Source organism: Juglans microcarpa x Juglans regia, chromosome 8S (genome assembly GCF_004785595.1).
Source record: "Juglans microcarpa x Juglans regia isolate MS1-56 chromosome 8S, Jm3101_v1.0, whole genome shotgun sequence".
In the NCBI taxonomy this organism is placed as follows: Eukaryota; Viridiplantae; Streptophyta; class Magnoliopsida; order Fagales; family Juglandaceae; genus Juglans; species Juglans microcarpa x Juglans regia.
This window is the reverse complement of record NC_054609.1, coordinates 11660727-11682280: the sequence shown is the minus strand read 5'-3', so window position 1 is coordinate 11682280 and position 21554 is coordinate 11660727. Positions and strand designations below refer to the sequence as shown.

The window sequence follows — 21554 nt, the reverse complement described above, 5'->3', positions numbered from 1 at the left end:
TTCACAAAATTTTAAGATACTTTAAACATCCAAACATGCCCTCAATAAAGGGCTCAAATACATGTTGGCATCCCGAATGTGCCAATTAGAACTTCTTGATTATTGAATTTAAACAAGGCATATTCCACTAAAAATGCTGTCCTCATAGACCATGTTCCTAGCCAGCTCAAATCACCATGATCTTAGATCAATGCTCCAGCATTGACCATGGTCATGACTCTGCTCGTGCATACAAAAGCAACATAAGACAAAACATAATACCATATTTCTGAATTCCACACGACATTGCAAAACATCATACAGAGGTTGATTCTCTTGGTATGAAAACATTCCATGACAAAATAACATTCGAAAAAGTATGGATCGATCTGAAAATGCTATGAAGTATACAACACGCAAACATCGCTGAACATAAACATCTTGTTGTAAATTTATGAAATCTGTAAGGAACTCTAAACGTTGGAGAGATGAGCATTTACCTATGATTATTGTGGCAAAACAATTACTTAAAATGCAGCTGTCCCTAATCATTAAAATGTAAGATCCTTTTTATGTTCAGCAATGCTTGCAGATTCAGAGTTCAGACCGGTTTTGATACCTGCCAAAAGGAACAAAGATGAAACCCTTTGAATTGAGAACTCACTAGATTATTGCAACAGAGCAACGTGTACTAAACACGCATTAAAAGCCATGCAAGTCTTGCTCAACAGCAGAACTATAAAAGTAAAAGGTAACAACACTAGAAAAGCAACATACAACAACTTGAGCGAAAAAAAAAAAAAAAAAAAAATGAGCAAAGAGCCTGCTGTCATCATTCAAACCAATCAAGTCTATCAGATTGCCCCAAAGATAGTAAAAAAGATTGCAGACAAATACATGCACAGACCCAGATCTGTACGAAATTAAATTAGAATAAATTGACCCTCTGCGCCACTATCATCCAATACCGAAGTAAACATTTCCCGATCATATGAACATTGCATAAAGTCCAAACAATATATTTGATGTAAATGGTGGCAACATCGCATTCATGGGGGTAGTCTTGTGATCAAATATCAGGACATAATATGAATTTTTTTTTTTTTTTTTTAATGTCGGGGAACCTCTCCAAGGCAGAGCCCTTCAGACCCACCCCTGCAGAGTAAACCCCAAGGAAGTCACAATATGATTTCATTTGACAAGATTTGTAGTCCGGCCTTAAAATCTTCACAACAATTTAAATGTGACCTGAAGCATTTTTCATTGCTTACATTGTTAGCCATTACCAATACCAGTCATTAGCATTTTATAATGAAAAATGATAAACACACAACACTTTATACAACGCTTTACACAACAATGTTTTAAATGAGGGGTACTTTTGCAAAATAACTTATAAAACTAACATCATTTTACAAAAATACCCTTATTTTATAACATGTGTTGTGAAATGTGTTGTAAAATGTGTTGTGTGAATATCACTACTCTTTTATAATAGGCCACCCAATAACCTGAAGCAACACCACTATAGCCCTAAAAGGTATTGTTTCTACAAAGGAAACTCCCAAGATCAATATTGTTTTCAGAACTTTTTGGGCCCACACCACTCATGTTTGGTTATTCAGATATGTCCACAGAGCACTTCACATAAATGGGTCATACTCCTCCAACTCTAAAACATTAGTCCAAATAAGAAATATGTAAAAGATCTTATTCACAATTATCACTCTAGCCAAGCTACTGAGGTGTGCAGGGTGACGCTAGTTCATTTAATGAGCTCACATTCAATGAGAACACCCCATTTGTTTAGTTTAAACATATGAACCAGCTTGAGGGACACAATAAAAGAACCTGTTAATCTCATGAAAGCCCACGAGGATGATGACAACTAAGGAGAGGTTTGTATTCGCAATCCATCTTAACTCATTTCAACTCATCTCACTATTATTCATTACTATTCACCAACTTTAACTCACAAATCTCACTACTATTCACAATCCATCTCACTACTATTCACAACTCATCTCAACCCATCTTCGAATCCAAACGACACCTAAGGAATAACTAGTTTGAACATTAAAGGTGAAGATGAAGAAATCAGTTCTGTCAATCCTATGACTAAATTACTCAATGATATATTGCACTATTTAACAATGCAACAAAATCTTCATGCCTTGAGGCAGGGGGTGGAGTCTAACTAGATAACTGATTCTCATCTGTTCAAAAATACCATTTTGCTTTTGATCCAGGTCATAATCATTTAACGAACGGTCTTACATGGCAGACACCAAGATAAAGTGAAGTCTTTCACTTCTGTCATGTAAATATATAGCATGAGAAGATGTGCCAAATCCTTTAGAATATAAAAATAATCAAGAATCACTGATAGTCACCCATACAAAGTTAGTGGCCCAAAAAATCACAAACAATCATGCACGACCACTAGATTTTTCAAACAAGCGTACCAACCTCATGTGTTTAAATTCATTAAATCAGCCTGATTACATAATAGAAAATGGGAATATGTAAATAACCCGCTCATGAACATTTAGATCATGCAAACCACAAGTTTATACTAACTACACAACTTCAACCAAACTTATCTAAGATTCATTTAGAATTATGGCAGCACAAAAGAATCTGCATTAGATGTCAGGAAGGTATCAACTAGATGCTACTTCTACAAGTTGTGCTCATTAAGCTCATCTGCACAATCTTCCACTAAACTCAGTCACATTTAACTAACTTCTACTTCTTAATATGAGCCCGTCACACAGATTCAAAGTTTTCTGTCTATAACAATCAACTGGATTTTTCAATCCATTGAGCTAAGCAATAGAACTACTTCCTGTGTAACTACTGAAGCGGAGTACACATGTTACACACTCGATGTATCACAATCAGTTTCAGAGCTTTAAAAGGAAGCCCATAACAAAATAATGCCAGATTTAGGCCCCGTTTGGATTTAGAAAGTGTTTCATCTCATCTCATCTTATCATTACTACTTTCCCAAATTCTCACACAAAATATAATAAACAATTCAACTTTTTCAAATTCCAAAATAATAATAATATTAAAAAATAATATTCTAACAATATTTTTTTCAACTTTCATCTTTCATCTAAAACCAGCTCATCTCATTTTTTAATCCAAACCAGCCCTTAACATGGTTCAAAATAAAAGCTTTAGCTAGTCTGTGACTAGTTGTAAACATGAGAAGCCATTTGCAGTAAGTTATTCACCTGATCCTCATACAAAAGCATTACTTTTTGTAACCAAAAAAAAAATCAACAAAACCATCCTTGTGCAATTTATTCCATTTGGTGGTCCATCAGCAGATAACTCCATTGAGCCCCTATCTAGGGATGGTTAAGTGCAAATTTCTCTCTGGCTTTTCTTTGGGAGCAAGTAATCTTAGGGAATGTTTAGAAAAAAATTTCATCTCATCTCATTTCCTTCCCAAACATCATTCAAACTGAATCTGTGGGTAATGTTCTAACGTGAATTGTCTAGCTAGCATATTGGTGTGCAGGGTATCTCTATGCCTATGAAATATCTTTGGCCTCCTTTTGGAAAGCCTCTTTCAAGGCCATTTCTATTTTGGATGGTGTGATTGAGAAGATTGAGAATTGGTTGGCTGAGGATGTATTTTTCTATAGATGATAGGATAATCTTGATTAAAAATACACTATCTAATTTGCCTAGGAACTTCCTAACCCTATTTTTCTTCCTACTAGCATGGCCAGTCGAATGAAAAAGCTACGGCATGACTTTTTATATGGAGCAATCTATCTAGAGAATTCAAATTTCACCTAGTAAATTGGATCAATGTGTTCTCTAATATCTAAGGGCTTGGGAGTTCAAAACTTTAATCTTGCCCTCCTAGACAGTGGCATTGGCTTATTAACATGAGGAAACTTCTTGTGAAAAGCCACAATGGATTCTAAATTTTCTTTCGAGGTGGGTGGTGTTTTAGTGAAGTACATGGGTAATATGAGATTGAGTTTGGGAAAACCATCAACAGAGGATGGGTTGTTTTATTCTACTCACTAGACTTGTGGTGAGTGATAGCTCTAGGACTAGATTATGGCATGATGTAATTGGTAGCAGGGTTCTCAAAGGAAACTTTAACAAAAATGCAAAAGGCGCTTGCGCATAACGCTTCAATGGTCAATTTACTATTGGATTTCTCCTGCAGCTCCCCTCAATGGAATGCTAGTTTTTTAATGCATGTCCTGACAAAGTTCTTTGATCCCTTTACTAGATTATATCTTGAAGGTCTAGACAATATTCTTGGGGCTCCTTCCAAGCCAGGGACATTCATTGTTCAAGCTTGTCATAAGGTTCTCATATCTCAAGATAGCCCTTTTCATAGAACATTTGGCAGACTAAGGTAACTCTGAGAGCATTTTTATTTTTTTCTCTTCTTTTTTTTTTTTTTTGACAACCTCCTTTGGGTTTTTTCAAATCTGCACAAACATGTTTTGCATCAAAATTGAAGGGCTCAGAGCTTACCAAAAATTGTTCAACATCTCACTTATTGCACACGTCCCTACTGTGCCACCAAATCCAACCAACATCATCATAATTCTTGAAGGGAAGCCAGTGTATCAAAGTATTGAGCAGAGAGCAAGAGGGCTAAATTCTTCCATTGTAGGCAAGATGTCCGAGGATTTCTTAATTTGTAGGATGAAAGAGCAAAGGATTGTGAAAAAGATCTTAAAGCAACTTTGGTGTAATTTGGCTATAGTAGAGTGGAGTGTCAAAACACTCAGGAAATCAAGAATACCAAGAGAATATTTTTGGAAAAACTGACTCAATGTGTTCAGCCCACCTTCATTATCGTAAAAGCAATCTATACACAGAAGCATATGCCATACATGGAGTCTAACTAATTCTTAATATTCAGTATCTATACATAGTAAGATAATCTATACAACTAATATTAACAGTCCTAAATTGTATAAATTCCTAAAATTGTATACGGTAACATCCCCCCTCAAATTGATGTTGGTAAGTCAACTAGCAACAATGTGCCAACAAGAAATTGATGCCGATGTCGAGTCATTGCTTTGGTGAAGACATCGGCCACTTGGAAATCTGAAGAAATTTAGGGAAGAGATATCACCCGACTCTCCAAGATATCTCGGATAGAATGACAATCAATCTCAATGTGCTTGGTATGTGTTCATGGAAAACGGGATTGGTGGCAATCTGAATGGCACTAGTGTTATCAGCATGAAGAGGGGTAGAATTAGTCTGAGGAAACCCAAGCTCCTCCAGAAGATCACGTAGCCATACAATTTCAGAACAAGCAGTAGACATGACACGACACTCAGCCTCAATAGATGATTTAGAAACACGATCTTGTTTCTTACATCTCCAAGAAATTAAGGTATCACCCAAAAACATACACCAACCCGTAGTAGATCGACGCGTATCCGAACACCCAGCCCAAACAGCATCACTGTAGGCAACAAGTTGAAGAGATGAGCCTGTAAGAAAGAATAATCGAAGAGTAGGCGACCCTCAAAGATAGCGGATAATGTGGCAAACTGCAGCAAGATGAAGGTGCCGAGGAGAAGACATAAACTGGCTGACCTGATGAACGGCGTAGGAGATGTCCGGTCGAGTAGTAGTTAAGTAGATAAGACTTCCAACCAAGCGCCGATAGAGAGTAGGATCATCTAGAAGATCCCCTTCATCTTTCCTGTATTTGACATTTACCTCCATAGGTGTATCAACAGAAGAAGTGCCCTCTAAACCAGCCAATGTGATAAGATCTTGAATATACTTATACTGGTTCAAGAAAATACCATTGGCCCAATGATGAACCTCTAGTCCCAAGAAGTATGTGAACTGGCCAAGATCTTTCATATGGAAAGTTGCATGTAACATCTTCTGAAGCTTAGTAATCAAACCACAGTCAGTGTCAGTAATGATAATATCATCCACATAAACCAAGAGAAAAACTATACCTGCATTAGACGTGTGGAAAAAAAGAGAGGAATCATACTAACTTTGTGTAAAGCTGAAGATAAGAAGTGTACTATGAAACTTCTCAAACCAGGCCCAATGAGCCTGCTTGAGCCCGTACAGAGAATGCCTCAGCTTACAAATATTATGAGGAGAAAAAGTAGTCATACCAGATGGAAGCTTCATGTATATCTCTTCTTGGAGATCACCATGAAGAAATGCGTTCTTCACATCCATCTAATGTAGTTGCCACAACTGTGAAGCGGCAATAGCTAAGATGGTTCGAACCGTGGTCATTTTGGCAACAGGAGCAAATGTCTCATCATAGTCAACCCCATATTCCTGTTTGTTACCCATAGCTACAAGGCGAGCTTTGTATCAGTCCAAAGACTGATCAGAACGAAGCTTTACAAAGAAAACTCATTTACTCCCAATAAGTTTGACTATAGGAGAACAAAAACAATATCCCAAGTATGATTCTCCTCAAATACTTGAAGTTTCGCTTGCATTGCATTTTGCCAACACTCATGTTCCATAGCCTGTTTGTAGCAAGAGGGAATGGAAATAAAGGATAAAGTAGCCACAAGAGAGACAGGGGAGGAGAAAATACCAATCAGAGGGTCGAGAAGGGCGAGTAGACCGGCGAAGAGTGGCGGAAGCAGGAGCAGGATCAGGTGTCGGGTCAAGATCGTGAGGGGGCACAGAGGAAGTGGAACCAGACTCATGTCGACTATGTCTTTCATACACAAAACCAGGTTTGAATCTTTCCACAATTGTCGGAGAATCAGAAAAGTTAGGCAGAAGAGATAAAGATGCAGATGGCAACTCAACATGAGATGGAATGAAATATTGATTTTAAAAAAAAAAACCACATTTCTAGAAACCCGTATGCAATGAGCATGAGGATCATAACAAACATAACCCTTTTAGTGTATAGCATAACCAAGAAAAACACACTTAACAAATTAAGCAGTAACTTTATGTCGCTCATGAGATGGGAGATGCACAAAACAAATACAACCAAATGTCCGAAGATCAGAATATGAAGGAGAATGGCCAAACAACTTAAAGAAAGGAGAAACATGATGTAACATAAGCGAGGGTAAACGATTGATCAAATAAACCGAAGTAGAAAGCGCTTCACACCAAAAACGAGGAGGAACAGATGATTCAAGTAAAAGGGTTCTTACAACATCAAGAAGGTGACGATTTTTCCTTTCAACAACACCATTTTGCTGCGATGTCAAAGGACAAGAACGCTGAGAGATGATCCATTTGCTTTGAAGAAAGTCCTGAAACTCATTAGACATATATTCTCTGCCAGAATCAGAGCGCAAGACCTTGATGCTGATAGAAAATTGAGTCTCAAGAAGTGCAAGAAAGCACTTAAATATTGAAAAAACTTCGACATTGGCCCGTAGGAAGTAAACCCAAGTAAAGCGACTAAAGTCATCAATGAAAGTAACAAAGTACTTATAATGCGCATGAGAAACAACAAGTGCAATCCCCCAAACATCACTATGGATAATATCGAAACATTGTGAGGCATGAGATGCATAAGGAAAATGGAGAACTTTACTTTTGCCAAGTTTGCATGATGTACAATCAAAAGAAAGATCAAGAGAAGAACATATTTTATTTTTCAATAAACAAGAATTAAACAAAGTACGAAGTACATCAGAGTTTGGGTGGCCCAGACGTCTATGCCACATCTTATTTTCAGAACCAACAACATTACATGCAAAGGAAAGTAAAGGAAAACTAAGAACAATGGTGGAAGGAAAAATATGAAAAGGAAAGAGTCGTCCCACTTTAGGCCCCTTCGCGATCATCTTTCCTAACACTTGATCCTGCACAACACAACCAGAACGAGAGAAATGGACATTACAATTATTATCAACCAATTAACCAACAGAAATAAGATTTGTGAAGAGGTTAGGAGACACAAAAAATCAGTAAAGGAAGAGAAAAGATCACCAACATCATTGATAGGCAGGGAACTACCATCAACAGTGTTAATATTCAGATTGTCATCATAATTTCTGATATTGGAAAGAGGAACAACAGTATTGGTCATATGTTTAGAGGCTTCGGAGTCAAAATACCATGGCATAGAAGAAACTTTATGATTATCTGAGAGCCCAAAAGCAGAAAAAAACAGATATGATAATTTGTTGTACCATTTCAGGAGTGAGTGTGTTCAGGTTTGCTAAGGCTATAGGAGCAAGAATAGGAACAACCAACAAGGCAGTAGGCAATACAGCAGAACTAGAGGCACCAGTGGAGGCATGATAAGCAGTAACCTGCTTCATTTCAAGTCGAATGGGACAAGCAAAGATGATATGACCCTGTTTCTTACAGTAGTTAACTTCTTAGGGCAATCCCAAGCAATATGACCAAAAGTTTTACAACTACAGCACTGGACAGCACGCATGTCTCTACCCTTATTCCTCCCCTGTGTTGCATAAGCCACAAAAATAGGTTCACTAACATTAGCCCAATGTTCCATGGCAGCCTAAGTTACAATACGCTACTCCTCACGAAGAAGTTCACTCAAACAAGCATCCAGAGATGGTACAAGATGACGATTCATCATATTAGAACGTGCAATTTCAAAATCAGAACGAAGCTTCATCAAGAATTGATCTCTCTTGCTTGTTTCAAGCACTGCTTGAACAGCAGAAATAGCTGCAGCGAGAACATTAGCATAAACAATATCTGAATAATCAGCCTAAAGATTTTGAAAACTAGAAAAATATTCATCAATTGAGAGACTTCCCTGTGCGAAATTAGCCATCTCATACTCCAATTGAAAACGCCAAGCTGTGTTGTCTTGATTGTAAACCTTGTTTAGATAATTCCACATATCAGCGGCAGTTTTATAAGGCCTCAGATTGAGAACTAGGTGAGGCTCAACCGAGCTAAGGATCCAGGTCATAACCCGAGCATCCTTGATTTCCAACTTAGACAAAGCCACTACATTTGTAGATGCAAGATCACTCCCGTCAATATGACCCCATAACTCTTTCCCTTTGAAAAATAATTGAAACTAAAACTCCCAAGCAGAATAATTTTTGCCAGTAAAACGAATATGGAACGAGTCTAATTTATCGGATGACATGATGGAACTAAGAATAAAATATCCAACCAGAGTGCCAAAAACCAACAAGAACAGAAAGTGCCGAAAAAAAAATAAGGCAAACCAGGAAAACTGCAGTCGGCTAAGAAATATCCAACGGAAACTCACGAAAAGCAGACACAACCAAGAAGTCGCATAGAACAAAGGCAAGAACTCGCACAAATCAGAGCCAAGAAACCCCAGACAGCGCCAAGAATCCCACGAAGCCAAGAACTCGCACAAAACAAAGCCAATACTCTCACGAAATCCACTGCAGAAGGCACCGATAATCTCCAAGAATCACTTAAGTGGCACCAATAATCTCCAAATCCACTCAGATGGCGCCGAAAATCACAAGAAACCGCAAAGGAAAACTCAGAGAGTGTCGATAGCCAAGAACACGACCTAAGACAGCGCCAATAATGCAAGAAAGGTAAAAAAAAAAACTCAAAACTATGAACCTTGATCTTGATACCATGTCAAAACACTCGGGAAATCAAGAATACCAAGAGAATATTTTTGGAAAAACTGCTCAATGTGTTCAGCCCACCTTCATTATCGTAAAAACAATCTATACACGGAAGTATATGCCATACATGGAGTCTAACTGATTCCTAATATTCAGCATCTATACATAATAAGATAATCTGTACAACTAATATTAATAGAGTCCTAAATTGTATAAATTCCTAAAATTGTATACGGTAACATGGAGAACCATGAAAAAGTAGTTAGAGGTATTTGGTTTGGATTTTCTTTTTGCAAAAGAAAGAGCTTTCACCCAAGAAAGCTTTGAGCTTGGCGAAAAAGATATTCGGACTTACCATCCCTTTTGAAGAAATAATCAATTAAAATCTCATTGTTTTAAAAAACATGGGGAGGTTGATGCGGGCTCAATATATAGACCACATTTTACTACATTGCACCATGTGAATGACATTTTTTATCAAGCTGAGTTGGCTTGGATTAAATATAGAAGGGTAGTACACCTCTTTGCCAATTAGAGAATTATATGGCAGACCACAGATTGCAATAATTTGTAGCAACGGAAGATAGTTCCTACTTGTCTAGTATAGTTTAATCGTAGGGAAAGGAATGAGAGAGCTTTTGTGGATCGTGAGTGGAAGCTTGATGGCTAGAGGAGCATAAAAATCTATTTTTCAATACTCTATTCCTTTGAGAAGCTTCTATATATTTTAATGGACTGTGTTTGCATGATTTTCTCATCTCTTTTTCTATATCTAGTTAGGTGTTCCTCTTGTATACTTCCTGTGTACTTGGGCTATACTCTTTGCATTTATTAATAAAATCTTTGATTGCTTATAAAAAATGGCAATTCAAAAGACAATGAAGCTCGAGTTTTATCTACCATTTTGGTTCTACATGGTGATCTTAATGGTAATCTATGATATTTATGTAAACTATCTCACTGAATATAGCAATTAGGTTGTCAACAGAACCACTTTGATCTTGAACAATTGAAATTATCATTTCCAAATACACCAAAATCAGGCGAAAAAGAACAGTTACACAAAATAGTTTGCCTTAACAGACTAATATCACACGAACTTACAAAACAAGAAGTCTCACAATTCAAGCTTATCTAACACCCTCAACCCCACCATTCACATTAGAGAATCACATGCTACGCATAATAGACAACCGATGCAACACAAAGTATCTTGGGGTGCCATCCAGCTCACTGATGCTTCGTATTTACAAGCAAAAGCTATTAGTTGAAAAGGTGGAACCGGAAAGAAGTTTAAGAAGAAAGGGATAGGTTTTGTGGCTTACACCAAAAGCAAGAGCAATGCGCTTTGGTCCTCAATCCAGATCTTCCTGTCTGGTCTCCGACTGGAAGTTCTGATTCCCCCTATTTCCCGAATTCCCTTCCCCATCATTGCTTGCGTTGTTATTAGCACTCCCACTATTGCTGGTCTCAGCAGGTGATCCGAATGCCCTAAATGGCCATGGAAATGGCAACGAGATCCTGACCCTCCGCTCCACCGTCCCCGGAGTCAGTGGATTCTCTCCAGCACCCCCAGTCTCACTCTGATTCGCAGTCCCAATATCACCAGCACCACCACTGCCACCAGAAACAGCAGAAGCCGGCCAAGTCTGACTCTGATTCCCAGCCCCGAGGATAATGACCTACTGAGAGTCCTCTGCTCGTAGTCGGGATCATCGGTTGGCAGCTCATGCCGACACACAGGACAAGAATTATGCAGTTCCAACCAGGGCAGAATACAATCGGAATGGTAAATGTGCTTGCACGGCATCTGCTTGGCCTCCTCGCCCAGCTCGAACGTGTCCTTACACACCGCGCACTGCCACGAATCCGGGGCCAACAAATCATCCGAAATCTTGATGTTCGGTAATGCCTGGACCGCTGATTTTGATGCCGGAGGCGTGCCGTATCGATTAGGATCGTTCTCGGCAAGCTGCTGGATCAATTGCTCGAGTCCAGGGCCAAAGAAATAGTCGCCAAGATTTAAATTGGACCCAACGACACCGCCACGGAACCCCGGGTCGCCGCCAGAATTGATAACGACCTCAACGTTGCCGCCCAGGGTTTGAAGGTAGTTCTGAAGGAAAAGAAATGGGTTGAAGGCTTCGGGGTCTTGGAAGGGGGAAGTCCGGGGGACGCCGAAGAGGGAGGAAAGATCGTTGAAAATGGGGACGGCATTAGAGGGGGTGGAGGAGGCAGAGGTGGCCGAGGAGAAGAGAAGGGGGAGATCGGAGGAAGTAAAGAAGGGATTGGAGCTGGGCTCAGAGTTAGGGTTAGGGGTTTCGAGTTCTTCGAGGAACTCGCCATGGCAATTGGGACAGGCAAGATCGAAGGCAGGAGATGGGGTTACGGTCACCATACCGGGACATTGGTGGCAGAAGTAAAGCTGAGGCACAGCTGCAGCGCTGCCCGCTGCGCCATCACCAGCAGCACCGGGATTTCCGCCGGAAAGAGACATTACGAAAACCACTCAACAGAGAGAGAGAGAGAGAGAGAGAGAGATGACTTTTCTTTCAACGGAGTAGGAATAAGCAGTATGTATGTATGATGTAAGAGATATGGGAAACACCGAAAGAGAGGGGTCGTGTAAAATAATTATAGCAGTACGAAATTAGAACCACCAAAAGCGTGGATTGGTGACCGGTCGCTAATCCCTCGGCGTAACATTGGAGAGCTAGTATATCTTATCACTCATCGGTTTCTAATTTTATTTGTTTAAAAAACATATACATATCACACTCTTTTTAATGGATGAAACAGAGAAATAATTTTTTAATAAAATAAAAAGAGAGGAAATAATTATGGGCTCAATTTTTAACACCATGGTTCTACAAAATAAGGTCTTAAGGCCTCGTTTGTTTTCAGAAAACATCTCATCTCATCTCACCTCATCATTACAATTTTTCTAAATTCCCACACAAAATAAAATAAACAATTCAACTTTTTCAATTCCAAAATAAAAATAATATTAAAAAATATATTCTAATAATATTTTATTCAACTTTTTAACTTTAATCTCAACTCATCTCATCTCATCTCTAAAAACAAACGAGCCTTAAATCTTATAAATTGTTTTTTGTAACCACGGTGATAGAAAGCTTATGCGTTAATAAGTTAAAAAAGATCTACCTTTGGTTGAAAAGGGAAATTATTTGTGCATAGAAAAAAATATGGAAGGAAAAAAAATCGACAAAAAAAATTATTGTTCATGTAAACATTGAATTAATTATTGTAGATTTAAGATTTAAGAGATTATTGTAGATTTAAGAAAAATACTAGTTTTTAAAGCCAAAATAAAAAAATGAATTGTGAGGATCGCAACAGCACAAGAGAATAGACTACCTTTTTAGGACAAAGGGAAGGCCCGAAGAGAATCTTTCCTTGACAAAGTGGAAGATTAGATAGCGAGGTCTGTAAAGTGCAGCTAGTCCAAATAGGGTGAGTAACACTATGTAGAAAATTTGGCTAACACATCTCAACATAGGGTGGAACAAATGACTTTCACCCAGAATCGGTCAAGCGAGAACAGGTGCGAACCATATGAAGGCGAGAACGACAACTGAAGAGGTTGGTAGCTCGGGCAAAAGGCGAGCAACATGCTGTGTTGTACATAGATGCCCATACTCTATCTGAAATGTCATATCTGGAGTGAGTCTACGAAAAAAAGATTATGAATCTAGTCATATCGTCTGAACTCAATGATGTGGTCCAGCACCGCATAGGAGACCCTTATTTGGAATAAAACTATGGATTGGAGTAAAGGCAAGTCGTAGGAGCGTGCGCGCCTTATCTTATCAGTCTATCTCTGTCATCTTGCATATGGACAGCTGAGATTAAATGACTCATATTCAAGCATGCCAAGAATCAGAATGACGTCAAAAGAACACTTGACGGCCCCACCCTATAAAAGGGATTATACAATGGAAAAAATCTCACTCTTGAGATCGTAAGTGTTTGAGCTTCTTTAGGGTTAAAGTCTTTAAAGAAAGCAAGTGGCTTCAAAGGGAGCGACCAGAGGAGTATCGTCAACGCTGCCTTAGTATTTTAAATACTGTTGAGACAGGTTAGTTTCTAACACAGTAGGGAATGTGAGGTAAATGTTGTGGGTATGTTGTAAGATTTGGCTTTGCATATTCTGCAACTTTTCTTTTTCTTTCATGAAAATAATATGCATCGGCTTCATTATATTTATAGATTATCTTTACATTGTGCTTTTGAGATGCCAAGTTTGAATGGATTGGATTGATGGTTTTGTGGGTTTTTGGGTGCGTGAGTCTTACCGTGTCTCAATTAGCATGGGCGAGTAGAAGAGTCCCCATGCCATTCTTACAACACTTTTTATGGGTTTCGTACTAGTAGAGAGAATCCCTATGATGATCGAGGCAGAATGCTTTTGTATTAGCCTTATTTTATAGATAAGTAGAGAGATTCTCCAGGCGCATCATGTGTGGTGTTTTAGAGTCGGTTGACTAGATAGAGAGATTCCCCAAGTTGATCATGTGTATTTTAATGTGTGTGACAAGGTTGAGTAATTTCGTGTTAGATGATTTGAAACCGGCAAATCAGCTTGCACGTTGGCTATGTAGAGTGAGTCCCAGAGTTGAGTGATTTCCCTACTTAGTATTTTATGTGATGAAGTTCTATATGATGAGTTTTATGTTTTGAGAGAGGGTGGTTTCTCATCAAGGAGATAAATATGTATACTTGAGATTTGCACAGAGAGTGATTTCTCGCCATGAATAAATATATGTGTTCACGAATCTTTTACATGAAATGGTGCATTGAATCTTCAATTACATTGTCTCTCATTAATAGTCTTGTCATAACTATTTAATCAACCTATGGTTTCGTTTATCTAAACCGTAAACTTTGATGCAGATGTAGTCCTATAAGATGTTCCCGAGAAAGAATGATCGACCCTGCCCGAGTGATAGTATCGGAGGCCTATCTCCGTCAATAGTTGATGGTATTCTTAGAGATGTATTATGTGAGGACCGCGCTAGCAAAAGAGGGCAGACCACCTTCTAGGAGCAAAGGGAAGGTGAAGAAGAGAGCATTTCCTTGCTGAGTGGAAGGCAAAGATAATCTTCCTTCGGTTTGGTGGAAAACGAGGTAGCGGTGCTCTGCGGAGTGTAGCTAGTCCATCGGAAGGGCGAGCGACGCCATCTAAGAAGCCTGGCAAGCACACTACAACACAGAGTGTAACAAGGACTTTCACCTCATGCCGGGGAGCAAGTACCCAGGTGAGGAATGAGGAGCTAGAGAGGCTTGTAGTTATGGAAAATGCACCAATGGTACAGAGGCAAGGAACGAGCCCAAGGCAAGCAATGATGAAGGACAAGACTCGTGTGAAGGTATGAGCTTTCCGAGATAACACAGAAATGCTCAAAAGGCAGCTTTGTTGTACACAAAAGCTCACACTCCATTTGAAAGGTCACATCTAGAGTGTGTCTGCATGAAAAAGGCTACAATATTGCATACCATACCGTTTGAACCCAAAGATATGGTCCAACACCACGTGGGAGACCCCCAATCAAGGAGAGACAATGGATTAAACCCAAGGTAGGCTGTAAGGACGTGCGTGCCTTGACCTAACAGCTTGTCTCTGTCATCTTGCAATACGACGATTGAGACCAAAATGCTCCTGTTCAAGCATGCCTAGAGTCAGAAGGACATCAAAAGGGCACCTGACGGTCCCATTCTATAAATGGCTTAAGATAAAAGCTAAAATCTCACTTTTGAGATAAGGCCTGGTTTGGTTTCACAAATATTTCAAACAGTCTCATTCCATCTTATCTCATCTCAACATCCAAACACCATTTAAACACAAATATTTTTCAATTTCAAATTTTTAACTTTTTAACATAATCATTACAATTTTTCCAAACATCTAAACAAAACACAAAAAATAATTCAACCTTTTCAAATTTCAGGACAAAAATAATATTAAAAAAGTATATTCTAACCCTCTTTTAACTTTATAGTTCTTTTATTCAACTTTTCTCTCATTTCTCAAAATCTCGTAAAACATTTTAACACAAATTATCTCACTACTATTCAAAAATTATCTCACTACTATTTATAGATTTCTCATCTCATCTTATCTCATATCATCTGTATAACTAAACGAGTCTTAAGTATTCGAGTCTTTTTGGAGCCGAAGTCTTCAAGAGAGCGACATAAGAGGAATAGCAAGGTAGCATCGCTGTAGTGAGTGTACTACTATGATGTAGGTAACCTTTTAAGATAGTACTGAGAAATGTGAGATAAATATTTTGGGTATTGTAACAGCTCACCTGAAATTCAAGGGATGAATTTCTTTAGGCTTTAGAAAACTCATGAAAATCCGAAAGTTTTCACAAATCGACTCAATTGCATAGATTTTAGTCTGTCAGTATAGTCAGTGTTGCGACTCACTATGGTGCTAGAAGTGTGATTTTATTTATTTGAAATACCTAGACGTGTCAGAATGAGATACGATTTGAGCCATTGGAATCAGCGGAATATTTAAGATTTTATAGCGCAATAAAATAACTTTCGATTTTCAGACGAAATGCTTGTTCGAAAACGCGTTTTTATTCTTTCGAGACACTTCGAAGTCAAATTTTAATAAATGACTTTCACTCTAAGGTTAGTATGATTATGTAGTATTTTACAGTGAAAAATTTTATTTTTCACTTTTTCAGAGTAAATAGTAACCATGATAGTACTACCTACGAGCAGTGTTTTCAAAATACAATGTGAAATGTCCAAATTAGGTTAGGAAAATTTTATTTGGACACTTGACAAGATCTTAGTCACACTTGGTGAATAGTGTTGGACAGTGTACACTTGGCACTAAGAGAAACCATGAGGTGGAAAAAGTAAAGGAAATCAAGCTTTGTGATCATGCCACCTAACCAAAATACTATTCCATCCAACTATTCAATTTGTGCAAAACCAAAAAGGATTTCAACCCTAGTGAAACTCTAAACACTTGGAAATCCAATTGAAACCCAAAAAATTTGGTTGAAACCATGACCTTAAACAGTTTCCTCAAATCCTAAATGGACTCGGTTTTAAGTTAGTATTTAATCACTTGATTAAATTACTTCTATATGCTGTTAACTACTAACATTCATGTTATGATATCATTATTTATTGTTTTAAATTTTAGAAATTTTATTGGGTAAAAAAAAATTGCATTTTGGCTTGATAGCAACCCAAACCCCAACCAAACCCTATTGAAACCTTAAATGGGAGCCCATTCGGTTAAGGCTTATAAAATTGAGCAACCTTGGCAAGACTTATGTAGGAAGTTTTCCCCTGCCATGGCTGACCAAACACTATCCAAAATAGCCCCAAATAGTACATGATGTGAAGGCAAAAGGCCACCTCACTCTTCCCTCTCACTCGACAATCCATGGCAGAAAACCATGGGCTAGTTTCGCCCATTGTTTTGGCTGACACAACCATCATTTCAAGAGTCATTCACAACCTCCCATCACCCTTCAGAATTTTAAAAAGGCGTTCAAGTCTCATCCCACTTCATTTGTGGCTCAATTTGTGTGACCTTTTTTGAAACAGTTGTAAGTATTTTCTCACAGAGTCTCCTCCAAAAAGTTGTTCCTCTTTCAGTCTAGTTTCTTGGATATGTGTTATTATGATTTTCGTGATCATTTGACTAGTCAAAAGTTGGTTTAAGCATGTAAAAGTCAGTCTGAAACTGGAGAGTGTATGATATTTTAATGATTTTGACCAAGTTATTGCCAAACTCTTGGTCTTTTTTTTTATGGAGTATATATAACATTATGAAATCTTGATAAGGATTAGCTGCATGTTATAAGCTTTTGATAAAAATTTTACGTAGATGAAAAAAAAGTTGCAAATTGGAAAGAGTAAAACAGTTTTTGTTTTGTGTAAACTTGAATCTTGATGAGAAAACTTGATCCAATGGCTTTGATATTTTTATATGATGATCTTAAGACTTTTATCTACATGTTAAGATGTTAGTTTAAGTATTTTTGGTGTTGGTTTCGAAGATATGTTTTTTATTCATGATAATGTTCGGTTAGGTCACAGATTTTAGGTTTTTGGATAGATCTATGTTTTGGTTTAATTTTGGGCATGTGTTCTTGAGTTTAATGCTTGGATCTACTCTAAGACATGATTTTAAGCCATATGATGTTGTTGGTTTATGATTATTTTCATGAAATGTCTTAGATCAAGTGGTTTGATCAAAACCAAACCTTGAGGAAATCGGTTTATGAGAAAGTGTTAAAGCTGAAAGTTTAGAAGTTGATTTTTGTAACTTTTGTGATTTTTACTTGATGATTCAAAACATGTTAGTTCTTAGGAGTGTGTTATGAACATATTGGAAGAAATTTTTGAACTTTTGGGGTTTTTTGAGATGTTTTAAAAAAGACAAAATCTTGAGAACCAAGGGTTGTGTTTTTAATTAAAAAGCTTGACGTTTTCTTATTAAAAAGGATTGTGATTTTGTGAAGTGGATTTTTTTTGTTAGTGTGCTATTTGGCCATAGGTATGATTTTCTATGTTGAAATATTTTGGTTTAAGCATGAGAAATGATGTTTGATAGAATTATAACAAAAATCAAGAAAAATGGCATGTGTTTCGACCTTGATGATTTTGTTATGGTTGTATTGTGTTTTAATTTTTTCTAATTAGATATTTGGATTTAGGAAAAAATTTCTATAATGAATGTAAATTTTGGTGAGTTTTGAAGTTAGGATATAAAATCCTTAAGTTAGGGGTAAAATTGTAATTTTATTCTAAGATAGTATTTTGTTTCTAAACTATTAGTGATGAAATTCCTAATATTTAAAAATCCATACTTACAGTTTCTAAAGTATTAGCAACAATCATTGTAAGTTATCTTCTAACTTACTATCAGATTATTATGTATGTATGTTGGTAAGGGAATTAATGGTTATTTACTTATATTATCATATGCCATGCTATGCCACGTCTCTACATGTATACTTGTTACATACTATATTCCGTCACAAAATATTTATCTATCACACAATATCTTCTATCACGCAATATTTATTTGTTAGAAAATATATTCTATCACGCAATATTTATTTGTTACACAATATATTCTGTCATGTAATGTTTATCTGTTACATATTATACCATGTCACGTAATGTTTATATGTTATACATTATGTCATTTCACGAAACATTTGTTTGGTTACATGTTATGCCCTATCCCGAAATGTTTGTTTGTTTTATGTTAAGTCATGTCATGTAACTCACGTACATGTCACGTTACATTACGTCAGGTCATCTTTCCTTTTGTTTCATGTCACGTTTTGTCTCGAGTACAGTTTGTGTATCTTGAGAACAGTTTTTCAAGTCAAGACTGTTTACGCTTATCACGACCTTAAGTGCTAGGATAGGGTCATATCCTAGTGAAACTCCTTTATTCACGCTGAAGTGTCTAAATTAGTGTGGAATCCCATAGGTTGGCAAGGTAAAGATCAACAAGCTACGAATGTGACCTAATTAACTGGTCACCGAAGCTTAGCAGACACTAACGCCGATGGTGCCAACCACACTTCAATTTCATGTTATACCTAGTCGTGGTAGTCTCAACTACCATTCCTCCCGAATGGTAGATAATGTGCCAGGATTAGAAAATGCGACAAACTCTGATCGACTGGAGACGACTGATTAGGTGATGTAGACACAACGCGGAGCTCGTAGCCTCCATGATCAGATTTATAGATAGTATTTTGGTGTCCTTAGTAGAGTTACGCGAGTTACTCGACGGACTATCCCAATAGTTTTATTTTATACATGTACTTATAGAGCTCTGTCTCCCGTACCTTTGAGATTACAAACATTTTGGACTTATGCTGTAATCGTGGATATCTATCACTTTCATGTTTATGTAATATGTTTCAGAGTTATTTAGGATACTTTTAGTTTGATACATAGTATTGCTTAAAAAGAAATTCTCCGATACGAATATTGCATATTGTTATATGCATGTTAGGTGTATTGCATCTTTAATTGTCATTAATTGGAGTAAGTAACTAACCTTGTATTGTATGTGCCGATACTTTAGATGCTCATTTGATCTCAAGCACAATCTGGAGGCTTCACAAGGTGGTATCAGAGCAACATGTCTCTGAATTTTTTTTTTTTTTTAAATCCACATGTCCTTAGGAATTGCACCAAATCTTATGATTGAAATTTTAATCTTTCTTAGGCTTGAATTTCTTGAAGTATAAGAGCTAATACTTGATTTTGATATGCGTGGCCGTGTGTTTCAGGAAGTGACACATGACTCGCGATAGGATACCTTGAAACCCTGGTGGAGATACCAATCAAGAGAATCAAAATCTCGTGATGGATAGAGAACAAGGATTTACTAAAGTAATACGTCTATCGATTGACGTGCTTAGACATCAGCAATAGCAACAAATGCACGCACCTAGACTCGAAGTTAAAAGTTTTTCTTATGAGAAGTTTCTGATTCACCGTGACCTGAATTTTTCTAGTAATTTAAGACCTCTGAGGGCAGAAAAATGGATTATAGATCTCATCAGGACATACGAGATATGCAGATGCACTAGGACCAAAAGGTTCTATACGCTAGATCTTTATTCCAAGGAGAAGTTAGAATTTGGTAGGATACCTGAATGGAGCTTATGATAAGGGAACTAGGAACCCTCGCTGCTTTAACATGGGAGAGATTCAAAGAGGAGTTTGATAATAGATTTTTCCTAAATTCTGTCAAACAACAGAAGGCGTAAGAGTTTGCATCTTTAACTTAGGGCATTTTAACTGTGGAGCAGTACACTGCCAAGTTCATGGCTTTGGAGAGATTCCCTGTAACATCCCCTTCCCTAGGGTTAGGAATGTCTCGTACATACGTAACCTAAGCCAGGTAAGAGACTTGCATAATTTAAAAAAAAAAACATTGTTCATTCTAAAAGTAAACTTAAGTTAAACCATTTAAAAAAAAAACATAGTCATATGCAAGTTTTCAAACCAACTAAATTAAAAAAAATCATAAATATAGTCTAAGGTTCATTAGTCCACTCCTTCTAAACTTGGTCCGCCTGCTCGTAGTCCTCATTCTCCTCACCTGGTGGTAAAAAATGAGATAAAACTAAAATGAGTCAAAGACTTAGTAAAAACTCACCACAAAGTAAACATAATAGTTAAAAGGCTTTAATAAAATTTTCATGTCATATCATGCTGATGCTGATGTCCATGCTATGCATGATTGTCTTGAGTTATCTAAATTAACTGACTAATCTGACTGGCCCACACACTTAACCGTGTGCAAGGTTGTACATAGGCCCCACATCCCGCTACAACAAGGAGAGCCGCTGAGTAGTATTCTTATATACTACGACGGATCACGCTTGATTCTGTAACTTGCATATTCACCCTAAATACTGAACTGAAAGATCATCTGTTTAACTGATCTTATCTTATCTTATCTTACTCTTGAATTTAAGATAAATTGCGTGTCTTATGCGATGTGAGATGCATGACATTCGTATTAATATAAATAACTGTAAAATACTGAACCTGAACATGATGCGAAAGAGTAATATAATCATATGCTATGATGACTGATATGCTTCTACAGATCGTAACATGCATGGTACATAAAAAGAATGGCTATCAAAGAACTGGCTTTCATAGTAATAGTCTATCTATATGCTAGTCCTAATTTGTGATCAAATTACTTACCTCAAAATAATGATATCGAATAATCTCCTCGTATTCCGTTACCTATAAAAATACTATACGTCACTAAGAATTCTCGGAACCGTATTTTGACACTCCATTTAATAATTGAACTCACACTATAGTACATAACAACTTTAATAACTATTTTGTTACGTCCAAAACAAATATTATTATTATTTTAAATTCAAATAATTATCTATTCTTTTAAATCATAAACCCATAGCAATTCATATTAAAATCTATCAGAACAATTAG

The 21554-nt window shown here is 37.2% G+C and overlaps 1 protein-coding gene across 1 annotated transcript; it reads right to left on the bottom strand.

The window, feature by feature from the left end:
- Positions 1–301: 301 nt before the first annotated feature.
- On the bottom strand, positions 302–12162 carry LOC121244379 (E3 ubiquitin-protein ligase RING1-like). The gene is given in 3 exon segments (XM_041142434.1): positions 302–598; positions 10868–11209; positions 11212–12162. Coding segments are annotated over 2 exon segments (1140 nt in total). The 5' UTR covers positions 12040–12162; the 3' UTR covers positions 302–598; positions 10868–10897.
- Positions 12163–21554: the final 9392 nt, after the last annotated feature.